The sequence below is a fragment of the Gobius niger genome (assembly GCF_951799975.1).
Source record: "Gobius niger genome assembly, chromosome: 12".
NCBI lineage: Eukaryota > Metazoa > Chordata > Actinopteri > Gobiiformes > Gobiidae > Gobius > Gobius niger.
In genome coordinates this window covers 17,502,040-17,515,758 of record NC_136863.1, presented here as the reverse complement: position 1 = coordinate 17,515,758, position 13,719 = coordinate 17,502,040, and the positions used below count along the sequence as shown (strand labels likewise).

The following is a 13,719-nucleotide window of genomic DNA, read 5'->3' as shown; positions in this document are numbered from 1 at the left end:
AGTGCGAGTGAGCATTTGGTGGTGGTCGGAGGGGCCGATGGCGGCGCAGACTGGCACCCTCGCCCTGGGGTCAGTCTATGGCTACAATAGTGTCTTACCACCACCAAGTATGGAGTTAATAAATAATGCAATGTAAAGCATCTTTGAGTGTCCAGAAAATATATAATATTAATATACAAAACCAATGCATTTACAGGACCATTTTATTTGAGTCAATAAATAAGTGCTTACTGGTTCACAACAGGATTTAAAAAGTCCAATACCGACTGTTTTAAATTCAGTTCAGTGTTCAGTTTTTCAGAATCAAATCCATGTACGATCAGTCTCAGCGAAAACTGGTCAAACCAGGAAGGGCATCAGGTGTCAATGCCTGCATTGTCAAATTCAAGAGACAGGAGACAAACATACAAAAGGGTGGTTTGGTAAAGACAAAAGAAGAATAGTTATGGAGTAAATGGGTCCAAGAAACACCTTTCTTTTCACAGTGCGGCAGTTGCAATTTCTTAATAGCTAATGTTAATAATTTTGCCTATTACAACAATCTGTAAATGTCAAAGTAATTACACAGTGGCACATGTTTCCTATTGTGGGCCAAAAGATGAAAGCTCAAAAAGAAAAAGGCAATTCTCAATCTTTATGTTTCTACAAATGACTAAAACTTCAACGTTTTTTTTTTTTTTTCCTCATGTGGCTGGTGGAAGGGAAACATTTCTCTTCAGAAATGGATGAAGTCTCTCTTGGATAGACGTTGGATAGAGTCACCGTATTACTCATCATGTTTACCAATTTAGAAATAGAAAATAATGATAAAACCAACAGAAAGATGAGAGACTGCTTGAAACAGATCTCGGGCTGATATAAACTCATGGCTGTTACACAGTGAACTCTTTAAACCATGGCCTCCTGAGCAGCCCAGAGTACTGCAGGTTAATGGATGCTAATGATGAAGCTAAAAGCCATCTGCACTATGGCAAAATCACCAAGGCCATCATCATTAAGGCATACTGTGTGCAATCTGAAAATAAAATTCCCTTTCATTAAACCACGCCCTCTATACCAGCCTTTCCCAACCAAAGGTACAGAGGATACTTGGAATTATACCAGATCAAAATAGCATTTCAGAATTGCTTTAAAATCCAATTTTAATGTTATGCAGTAAAAGGTTGAATAATGGGAGTATTTTCACTTTTAATTTGAACAAAACACGATTAACACTAATACATCGGCATTTTAGACAATCTAGAATGAATCAGAAGCTACAGTTGTTTTGGGTTACTGAAATATAATCATTTATTTTTAAGTACAGCAATACAGCAATGGGCACTATTGCAGAACTGTAAAATCCTGCACACCAGTGAAAAAGTGGGTACCAATATGTCCCACTCAAAGCTGCATTGATCTCGGCCTGATGGTAGCCTATACTTGGAAGATCAAATATACTGCAGATGGTACTTGGTGTGAAACTACACTAATCTTTTGAAAAAGGTTGAAGAGATTTCTTTTATGTCAGAAGGTTTGTCATCATTGCCCCTTGTGTGTATACATATTTTTAAAGATAGTTGCAGTGAATATTTGTTTTTCAGCTCAGACACAGATGGACACGCTTTGCCCCGACAATATCCCTCATTCACGTGCGTGTTTTCTCATCACACCTTTTGATGCACTGCTGTTAAACATGTCGCTCGTGTTATGCGGAGGGGCTCTGCTCTGCGACAGGAAACACTCAGGATTGTGGCCTTTTCTGGATCACATTGGTTGTGCTGTTTCCAGGACGACGGCAATTAGAAAAGACCGGGTTACCGTGGCAACCAAGGTCAGGAAGAAGGCTCCGGGTTTACCTGATTGTTCGGAGTACAACAGATGCGACATATTTGTTATTGTGCACAGAAGCATCAGGTGAATTACATGTAAGTGGCAAGTGCACCTTCATCATTTCCGTGCGGCCGGGTTTTTTCACGTAAAAAAACTGGGACAGGCGGTGTGTAACGGCTAAAGGACATCGAATACGTGAAAGCGGCTTTTAATTCAACGAGAAAAATAATATTAATGTATTAGGGACGCCTGCGATATAGTGTGTTGCTGTTGAGCACGGCAGCGACAATGTGGTTTGCAGCAGCCTATTTGAGTTTCCCCCTGGGGATAATGAAGCAGCGTAATTGAATTTGGGGGGTGGGGGGGGGGGATCTGATCGGTAATAACGTCAGGCACATTAAAATTCAGGTAGTTTTTAGATTTTCTTTAATTCATAAAAAAAAGAAGGAACTGGCAAATCAATCTGGATTCAATTTTGTAGCCTTCCAGGATTTAAGTTAGTGGACAAGCAGAAAAATGATGCGTTTAAATAATTACGCATGATGTTATGGTGCTTTAAAGCCACTCCGAGTAGAATTTTACGGAATAAATAAAATTAAAATACAAGCATTTATTTCATGACAGATATTTACATCATTGAAAAATACCTCACCTCTCCTAAGACATGACTGTAAACTTCACCGGGGGTGGGTGCGTCTCCAGCTCGTCTCCATGGAGATGTGACTAAAGGCAGCAGAATTTGAGATTTATACAGGTTAGTTTCTCATCCAAATCCATTCTTTTACTACCCGCTGCATTTTTAACATTTCCTGTGTTGAGCGGGTGATCAGGAGCATGTTTTGTTTTGCCAACACTATAGTCCCAAATGTTACGCAGTGTGCCTTTAAGTAATTTGGCGCTATGGTGTTATAAGTGATTTTCCATGGGAGTCGATAAAATCTTTCCATGTTCCAATAAATGAGTAATATACTGCCAATTACGAACATTTTCTCAAATAGAAATCTCCGCCATGTGAATGCTGACTTTGTAAAGGGTGTATTCATCTAGGTGGATATTTGTGGTGAACTATCCGAATGCACAATTTGGATTACTAGAGTCCGGGTTTGGAGTATTAAACCTATATGTAAAATGCAGTGCCCTGGTCTCCATATTTGTAGGTGCAAGAGAGTGTTGGAATAAAAGCTGTTGTTTCCATAGGGGCTGGATGAGCAGACAATGGGGCCTAGATGTAGGTCTGTCAGTTTACGGCATGCACTTCCTGTAATTAGCCGATTATCCCAGCATGTTGTCAACTCCTGCTTACACAAACACCCCATTACGACCGCATTGACATAACGTGGCCTCTTTTAGCCTTAATCCACCAGGTAGTATTTACTCAAGGCTGCAGCTACATTGCCTACCTACTCTGTTAAGGTTTGTGTGTCATCACGTTGGACGATTATTTCATCTTGCGCTTTACGATGCTATAAAGCCTGCCATCCCACCTTCATGTGCACCTGGTGGGGGAAGAGAACACTTAATCCCCCCCAGCACCTGCTTCTTATAGTGCCCCCGACCCCTCACAGCTTCCCCTCTGCTTCTGTGGCGGTGCGTAACGTATGTTCACCTAAGAGCGTTCGTCTATTCACACCTTTCGGGGTGTCACCTAAATTTGCATATTTGCTGATATCTGTATGTGTTGAGATGACACGCTGGTGGCAGAACAGATGTCCAGTGGTTGCAGCGCGCACTACAGATGGACAATGAGGAAACAATGGAAACATTATGGACTAACATTATTATCACACAGCAGAGAAGAGATGACTAAGCTCATGATGTGAGTCTTGATAAACCTGAATGTGACCGAAGGTGCTGGCTGTTTACATCTCTGTTATTAGGAAGTCACAGGGTTTTCACAATCGCAAATGTAATCACAAGGTCGTCAGGTCTTGTTTGTCTCCTGGACAAGAAATCGGTTACTGTTAATCCTTTTGGAAATTGTCACTTAAGAAGATAATGAGTAATATAAACTTCTGCATTACATTTGAAATAAGCGGTCTGTAAAGAAAGTCGATGGTGTTTTTATAGGCAAAACACAAAGCATCATATTTTTAAATATGACAGACAAATTCAAAGTACAGATTTAATGTCAAATCTTTGAAAGTGTAAAACTCTTTCATCAGACCAAAGCGTTTTTTTCCTGTTGACTTTTGACTGCTCACTTTCTGCAGTCTTCCTCAGAGTTGACCAACATGTCATCGAGTTGGTCACAGCAGAGGAAGATTGCAGAAAGTGAGCAGTCGAAACTGCCATTTTACGCTTTGGTCTGATCAAAAAGAAAATGTTCTACAAGTTTAACACAAAAAAGAACTTTCTGGACAACAGTATTGACTGTATAAGAAGCAAATATGTAGGGGGCATCTGGAGGGTCTTCCCGGGGAAATTTTAAAAATGATTTGTCGCTTGCCTATGCTAAATTCGGGACCTACTCTGATCTATTTTAATCATGTCTCAATGTAATATGTTAAGCTAAAGAATAGGTGGTCCCTAATTCCACATCTATTACTGTAGCAGCTGATCACTCATAGAAATGTAATGTTTTTTTCCATAAAATTTCTAAAGAGCCACGATATCGGCGTTAAAGAGCTGCATGTGGGTTTAAGACTTGCTTGCCTTAGTAGAAAACCAAATGGTTACGCATGATTGTGCATATGACATATTGAACCAATCTCATCTCATCTTATCTTCGAAATGAGAATGAAGCACAAAGGCATAACAATCTGTCAAGGCAAATTACTACTTCATGTGCAATACTGTTTATTACAGCACAAAATGTAGCCACACCTGTGTAAACCCCATTTAAAAAATAACTACTTAAAATGTCCACAAATGTTTATTATAATTTAATATTAGAACATTTAAAAAAAAGTATAAAACTGTACAATATAAAAATTAAGTCACCTTTTATGAAAAAGTTTAGTGGCGGTCTGGTGTTGGACCAACTGCGTCATTTTGAAGGAGCAGCTTTGAGTGCTCGGTAGAGAAAGAAAGCACCTTTGGTTCCTTGTGAGAGGCCCGGCTACCTGCAGTTCCCACCTCCGTGGCACATCAATCACGCTCTCTACATTCCCATTTACACTTACTTCAGCCTCTCCTTCCTACAGCTCGTCTTTGTTCTGCTAAAGAAGGGGGGAAGAGGAGGAAAAGTGGTGAAACGAAAGGAAAAGGCACAATGCTTGCTGCTGCAGGGAGGAGGGTAGAGGCCGAGTGACCACTGTTTGATGGAAGGCAAAGCGCGTGGATTGTGTGCAGAGAAAGTACAGTGAGAACGAGCGGTTCTTTGGCAGAGAAACAGGCCACACAGCCATGTTTGTTTTTGTCCTGGAGAAGCACAGGGGCCAGTCGTCCTGGTGCGAAGTGTGGGCTTGCACACACTTACGCACACACGTGTCTAACATGGAAGTTGACCACATATTCAGCATTGGTGCGCTGGACAGAGATGGCGAAGGGTTCAAACGGGTGGAAGGTGAAAGCCACGAGGCGCCGCACAGTGTGGTTCACAGGACGTCCGAGCAGACCGGCCTGGATCTTAAACTTCAACAGTCCTGAATCCCTGGCGTAAAATCTATCGGGAGAAAACATGACCAGATGAAAGTGGGTATGATATTCAAAAATATGCTGCATATCGTGCATTAAACAGATTTAATGTAACCTTTCAAATTTATATCATCATACATCAAGTCTTTACTCTAGTCACCAAAAGATTTAGATGCTGAATTTATAAGAAACACGCTTTGCTATTTGTGTGACACTCACAGAATAATGGTTAAGTCGTACATTGTGACTGGTTTTTATAAATACTAATAACGGTTAGTGCAGGGGGTACCTGATGGGGTGGTCTCCACAGGTGCGGGGTCGCTCCATCACAGACACCCACTTGTCGTCGTAGCTGAACAGAGACAAGTCGAGGTAGGGGCTGCTGCTGTAGGATTGTGCACTGATGGGCAGTTGACCCAACAAGCGACGCACCGCCTCAGTGTGGCCGCCGTACTTGGCATTAACGATTGTGTCTTTAAATCTGACCAACACAAAAACACAACGCGCACGTCAGTGGTCAGATGTAAAACGTCACATTTAGAGTTTAGCACTTTCGGCTGCGGTAAACTGTTTGATGTGCCGTCCTTGAAAACAGTCTGAATCGATCCTTGTAAAAGTCTTGTAGTTCCAGAGGCTTTGGATATTTTAAACGTCTTTAGTTTTTTGTGTTTCAGTCTGTTTCTTTGCCACTCTTAACCTGTGAACCAGACCCACACGTTAGCCAGCTGGACGGGCCACAAATCTGATTTGTTGAATGTGCTGTACAGCTTTCAATTTCTCCTCTCATACTTTTCACCCTCAATTTTCCCCACTCTAAAATCCAATTCTGAGCTCCTTTCCTTGCTCAAACTATGCTTTATTTTCTGCTCTTTCTCCTCCCCCCTCTCGTCTGCTCTTTTCCTTCCTCCATGTGAGGATTCTGTCACCTCTGGCTCACTACCTGCGAGTCTAACGGGCAAATTAAATCACAGCCCCTCACTGTCTTAATGTCGCTCTCCTTTTCCAGATTAAGTCCTGAAATGGCTTCCCTCTGCTCCAGGCAACTGCCGCTGATCTGCTCCCCCATAACGCACACCTTCAAATCCTCCCTGACATTTGCTGCAGCCATTTCCATTGTCGTTCAGAAACTCACCTTTGACCTTGCCTTACTCCAAATAGCACATCCATACTGGCCTATAATTAATTATTGAACATACTGAACTAATGTCATTACACGATGTATGAAGTCAAGTCAGGCACTGATTGGTTTGAGAATTAAACATTTTGTTGTTTGACGTTCAGCCTCAGAGCCCCAAAAAGGCGAAATCTTGTCTTGATAATAAAATGCTGATATATTTATTTTATTTCTCGCGCTCACAAACACACTCACTCATCCTGACCAATGCACCTGTTTTTAGTGGTAGGGGAAACCAGAAACAAAAAGCTCTTCTTGTTCTCCTGGTTGCTGGCTACAACAACAAACTGCACTCCTTTCGAACCCAACCATAAAACCGAGTAGCATCGGGTGTGGGGTACCTTCTCTGGACCTGCCGTGCGTAGTTGTTGGAGGAGGCCGAGCAGGGGAACTGCACGGCCTGACTGTGGAGGGTGGCGTTTCTGAAGAGGTCACAGAAATTCTCAAACAGCTCCAGCAGCTGATCCGAAGTGTTCTCAAAGACTGCCAGCACCTCTGTGGACACCATGTTGTACACCACGAAGAAAGATGGCTGCGTGGAGGGAAAAAAAAACAGCTAAATTATTGTTTTTGCAATATTGGGTTGTGCAATACTGTATTACATCACAAGCAGTCACAATACAGCGCATCCATCTGGCTGAGAGGAACACATTCTTGCTTATACCTAAAGCAACAACACCCAGTAATTTAAAAATGTGCAAAACTTTTAGCCACAAAATTCCTTATTGAGCTCCATTTTAGTCTTTGACACACGTGAGTGACATGTGACTTCTGAGTGAATTCGGGATTCACGGTGTCTTGTACAAATCAATAAACAGCTCACGAAAACAGACATTGAGATACTGATGGGCAGTCACTGGCTAAGTTTTAAAAACATAACGAGGGGTGTATGACTGGAGGAAATGTCTGTATTCATTAAAGCAGTACTAAGTAACTCATGCCCCTAGAGGCCATAAGCGCCACTGCAGGTGTCGTTACATGTTGCGTTACTACTACACTGACAGAAAAGACAAAGGGCGAGAGGGACATTGTACATCCAATTACACAATGAAGATCATTTTTTTTCACTCAAACTTGGGTGTAAATACAGTTTAAGTAGTGTTAGCCCGCAGTTAGTTTTGCCCTTTAGCCTGTTAGCTTCTTCTTTGTGATTCCGTTAGTGTGTATTGGTGACTCTGACCCGTAGGCAGTGAAGTTGCAATGGTTGGCTTTTTGGCCAGAGACACCAGACCCCCCAATCATCCCATTAACACTTGTATTACTCCCAAAGGGACTACGGAAAGGATTTATTAAGGTAAACATGTTACTTAGTACTGCTTTAAGGAGGAGGTTTTTTTTTTTTATCTCTGAGCTAATGGCCAACAACATAAAACACAAAAATTCAATAAAACGTTTCTATACCACAGTAAAGACAGGCCAATTATTTTTTGAGCAGGTTCGTTCAAAATGGTGGTGCTATTCTAATTTGTATTTAGTGTAACAGTAACAAAAACACCTGTGATGTTTTTAACGCGAAGCTAGTGACTGTCCACCAATAACTCACTGCCTGCCATGTAATCTTGAGCTATTTATTTGGGCAAGACGCCGCAACCAACTGTAGCAGTGTCTCCTGAGAATTCACCTGGAAGTCACGTGTCGCTCGGGTCCATATAACCCATTATTGTAATTGTATTTTTTTTTCCTCATGATGTCCAGTCCTGATGGAGGGTTCCTTTCAACTCCAATTGCACAGGCTAAAAGGTCGTCATATTTCGTCCAGGGAACAGAAGCATAATTCATAATTTTACAGTACAATCTAAAAATACAGATAAAAGTAAATGGGCCCTAATTTTTGTACTCCCAAAAAGCCTCCACTTGCCCCTTTCTGGCAAAGAGACCAGAAAAAAGAAGATATTACCATAAAACTTAAAAACAATACTTAATACCGCGTGTTTTGATCTCTTGAGAAGGAGGCTGAAAATGCTCAAAGGTAAATGAATGATACAAAAGGCTAAAATGAAATAAATATATAACAAAGTCAGCTAAGCGTAATAAGTGTCCCTTAAATATTGAGGCCTATTTAAATGTCCACATCTGATTTGTGTGTATCAGACTCTACTCTGCAAGCTGATGAAAATGTTGCAGCTAATTGGAAAGAAATGGGCAAAAACTGTTAACATGCTTGAGCTTTCCTGTGGCTAAAATGAACGTTAATTAGATCTACTTGTTGCTCGTTTGAATGAGGCCGCGACTGCGCTCCTTTTGTCGGCGAAGCGGTGTCCTTGGAGACCTGGAGAAGGAATCCTTATCGTGTGGTGCGGACAACAAAGGCCACAGACGCAGGCAACAAAGAGAGCAGAGGGTGGAATTTGGACGTGTGGCGAAGGGAGGGAGCGTGCAGGCTACCTGCGAGGGGTCGGTGACTCGGAGTGTGACCACGTCTTCGCTGGTGTATTTAATGAAGAGGTGATGCTCGTCCAGCAGCTGCATCTTCCACATCCGGAGACGCCTCAGCTGATCAAAGAACTGGAAGAATCTGAGGCGACAGGTATATTTAAATAAGGAGACAGGAATCATTCACTTTCTGACTGAAGACAAACAGGTGAATTTAATAAATGAATAAAAGAACAGACAGTGATTTTTTTTTCCATCAGGGTTGATATTACTAATTTAAAATGAAAGCAGTTTGAATTTACCTCTACTATAATAATGATGATGAAGAGAGAACATTATTTATCTTGATAAACTAGTATGAACAATTATTGGGAGAGCAGGTGAGAGGGTCCATTATATAGGTCTGCCTGTCTCCTCCTCTTCATCTCCGCTCGCTCTTCTACCCTCGAGAGTGTTTGTGTGTGTGCGAAATGTGCACCCAATTGCACAATCCAATCCAATCCAACTTTATTTAAACTTTAAAAACAACATAATTGACCAAAGTGCAGAATACAACAACTAAAAGTCACAGTAAAAATGAGGAGCACACAGGTAAAAAGAATACAAGGAATAGAACCAGGCAAATAAGATAAAACCACAAAAGATTCTTAACTCAATTGAAAGCTACAGTAAAGTTAAAAGCCAACGGATAAGTTTCAAGAGCTGCAAAACAACGTGAGCTCAACAGGTGGCCATATTGAAGGAATGTGTCCGAAATGTGGCCAGTGTTGATTACCATCTTACTGGATAGAAAATAATATATAAAGCTAGGACAGCGTATTAAAAGTCTTCCTTCCAGGTTCAACAAGAGCTGACCCTAAGCCCCTCCTCCTTTAGCCTGGCAAGTCACAAATGGCACCCCGTAGGGATATCAGTCTGGTCACCACTCCCTTGTTCACTGCTCGAGCCAAACTCAAACAAACCCGTGCAATCGATGTGTTTGTAGTCGCGTGTTGTTAGCGAGCAGCATCAATGTTTAGACGTGGAAGTTCCCTCAATAACAACCCATGGATGTGTTTACATGCATGCAAGTCCCAACCAAATAAACCAATAAATACATGAATCAAGAAAAGAGAAGAGAGAGTATTTACTGTTTTTGATGAACATTGCAAACTCGTAAAAAGCAAGAATCAGAGAGAAAGTACTCGATTTTTACTCACTCCCTTTGGACATGTGTATTTAGTATATTTGACAGAAATGCACAAATTCATGACCGACCAAGTTGTCGTGACTTGTTCCCATTAAATATTGTACATACATAATGTATAGGCAGAGAAGGCCCGATCATTCTCAATTTAACATATTTTCTTTTAGGTGACAAACCTTTTAAATCTTTATTCTACAGTTCACGGTTGAACAAAATACAAAATGTTCCTGCCATCAGCCATTAGCTTTGTCTGTAAAGACGCTAATAAAATAGTTGTCGGATGTGCAAAAAGGTTTCTCCAAGTCATATTTGCTTCATGAGCTTTAATTATTGGACCACCTGTTACCTGCTGTTTTCTGTAACCTCAACAACAAATTAAAATTACTGTGAGAAAATCACAGGCACTACGAAAAAAGCAAAACAGTGGAACAGCATTTGACTCATGGCCCCCCTCTTCAATTGTCCTGCTGAGACCACAGATGCATCATGGGCCAATTTTAATTATTATTCCTATTTATGAAGATGTCAATCAGTAAATGAATTAAAGTTGCATCCGCTCCAGGTGGAGGAGGTCTGCATTTCCCTGGAATACTTGAATACTTAACGAATTTAACAAGCGTAAAATGAGGATGAATTTTACCCTCTAATTTTACTGAGGAATATTACAATGGAGGGAAGGAGGTACAAAGACATACCTCCTCTTGGCAGTGGCGCTCCCGTCCTGCTCAGCCCTCTTCCACAGATAAACCAGCAGCCTGTGTTTGAGGGAGTTAATGGTTTTGTCGGTGTAGAGGCGAGGAAACCCAGGCTGGCTCTCCGCCTGAGCCTCGGTGTAAACGGCTGACAGAGTGAGCAGGTCGTCCTCGTAACAAAACCGACCAATGGTCCGCACGTCCAGGAAAGTCCCCTCTGGAGTCACCTGGGACAAGGACACACAAAGTCCAATCAGTATGAAGGACATGTGGAAAAAAGTGTCTCATCCGATGGTGCTGCTTCTAACACAGACACAAAATAATAATGCACAAAAAACCCAGTGGCAATCAGAATTACAACAATAAAACCATCATTAATGCATTAATTCCATCTTTAAAAAGTGCTATTTTAGTAATACATTTAAAGATGAGATATTTGCATATTGTAAACCTTACCTGAAATACATGGATGGTTTGCTGCTGCACTGACAGCACAGCCAGGATGTTGCGGTAGAGGTAGAGTCCCTGGTTGTGAGACAGAATAATCTTGTCGCACTTAAAAGACCTGGTGTCACACAGTCGCCCCGTGTGGAGGTCAATGATGTGAAGCGAGTAGTCCTCCAAAGGGGAGCGAGGATTGGGGGTCACAGACTCATTGTTCCTGTACACCTATAGACACATTTCAGTTAAAATAGTAATAATGTAGCCGCTATGATGATGGTACGAGTCTGTTCACTGATTTCACTGTAACTAAAAGGCAATATACACAGAAGATTAGGAATAGAATGGCTCAGATAGTGCAGTAACGTGTCCATAAAACTCATAAAAGCAAGTAGTAAATGGAGCAGCACCTCAAAGAAATACGGCGGGGGCTCCTCGGGCACGTAAACAGCTGAGCCCACAATAACGTAGCGGCAGTCGTCAGTAAAAAGGCTGCACTCTCTGTTGAGGTGCTCTCCGTTTGAGGCCACATTTGTGACATAGAGCAGAGAGAAGAAGCGTTCAAACAGGCGACCACGGATGTTGAGGGAGCGCTGGTCATTGGCCGTCAGAAGTGTCTCTCCTTCCTGTCCTCTGAGCAGATCCTGAGCTGCCTGGCAGCCTTGGTATTCATAAATCTAAAACACAAAAAAAAAATTTTTTTGTTGGTTCAAATTAGCTTCCTCTATTCTGAAGACAGACAGACAGACACCACTCGTAACAAATTGATTCAAATGGAGATTGATGCGTTTTCAATTTCTTTGGTTTAAATTTTTTAACGTATCTTCAAGCCCAAACGTCACAGAGCTCATGCCGTGTTTTAGGCAACATAAGAACAAAATAATAGCTTCATGATAGGCAAAAAGACAACACACTATATGGACGATGACAATCATGTCTTGAACAGGTCTATGGTCTAAGCCACTTTGTCCAACTGATATGGCTTTGGGACCCACCATCACTCTGGAATGACAAGCTGCGACCCAAAATATTGTAATATGTGTAATGTAACACAGTCTCGATCAAAGGTTTAAGAGCAGATGAAAGATAGCAAAAGTCACATTTTATATGGTTCCTATCAAGGTTTCAAGTACAGCTTCAATAGTCAACAACAAGAAATGGTAATGAGACAAACATTTGTTTACAGCTGATCAAACGTTTAGGACCACACCTAAAAAAACAAAAAAACAAAACCAAAATCAAAGTTCCAAACATAAAGTTTAGTAGCTCCACCATTATTGTTGATATCACATATCATGTCATGTCACTCCAGGAGGTCAGAGGGAACATTTCTCCAAGTGGTGAAGACGGCCTCACGGATGATCTGGCACTATTGTCCATTTTTGTAAATTTCCCTTGCCATACATTCCCAAAAGATTATCAGGGAAACACACAGGATGGTCCAGAGTGATGTTATTCTCCTGGATGAGTCCTTTGTCCTGTGGGCATTGTAAACTGTAGCGTTGTCCTGTTGGAAAACCCAGTGGTTCCCACATAGACGAGGGCCCTCAGACGGGGATGCTTTCTGCAACATCTGCACAAAGCCAGAACCACCTCAAGCTCTATTGTTCCACTGAAGGAAAATGCACCACAGATCACTATAGCCCCCTCCACTGCGGCGCGTAGAAACCATCTCAGGATCTTCTTGTCATACCAGTCAGGACCATCAAGGTTACTTTTTTTCTCATCTCTCCAGGATCGACCCAGTTCGTTTGCCTTTGCCATCAGGACGTAATGTCAGTATGAATACCTGACAGAAAATGAAACTGAATCCACATTTTTGAACAGATTTGGCCTTTTAAAGGCATTTAATTGTTGTTTTCAAAAACCTTCTGCGATGCAGAATGTGAATTCACTTCTATCTTTTAACTGGTCCTAAAAGTTTGATTAGGACTGTATATACTGTAAAAGGCATTTTCCTCACAAATGATTATTGAATAAGCTTTAAATAGGCCAGAAAGCAAAAACTAGGATAAAAAACAACCCTATAAACAGCAGAGGAGAGCGGGGTATATATATATATATATATATATATATATATATATATATATATATATATATATATATATAAATTAAGGCACATGTTGGAAAACTATGTAACAATATTTACCTCCAGGGATGTCTGATCAGAGGAAAAGGCAATAAAACAGCGCCCATCTGGAGAAAACTTCCTTAGGAAACACGGGGGCTTCTCTACATTGACCACAGTGAAGTTGGGGAAGAGGTTCTGGTGAAAGCAGCGGACTCTGTACCAATGAGCCCCTGCTCTGCCTGAACAGATCCTCCTCCTCTCCAGGCGATGCACCACATTCTGATTCTGGATACGCCTGGGCTTCAGTGTCGGAGTGTCGTCATCCATCACTCACAGCAAGGAAAGTGTCAAAATACAGATGTGCAATGACACCACTACATCTCAGGCCCTGGCA

General features: G+C 41.5%; 1 protein-coding gene across 1 annotated transcript; it reads right to left on the bottom strand.

Annotated features, from left to right (window-relative positions):
- Positions 1-4,650: 4,650 nt before the first annotated feature.
- On the bottom strand, positions 4,651-13,719 carry det1 (DET1 partner of COP1 E3 ubiquitin ligase). Its single transcript, XM_079567534.1, has 8 exons — positions 13,404-13,719; positions 11,665-11,931; positions 11,270-11,482; positions 10,817-11,040; positions 8,948-9,077; positions 6,904-7,094; positions 5,678-5,869; positions 4,651-5,416 (listed from the first exon to the last, which is right to left on the bottom strand). Exons 1-8 carry the CDS (start codon positions 13,650-13,652, stop codon positions 5,227-5,229), a joined length of 1,656 nt encoding a protein of 551 aa, XP_079423660.1. The 5' UTR covers positions 13,653-13,719; the 3' UTR covers positions 4,651-5,226.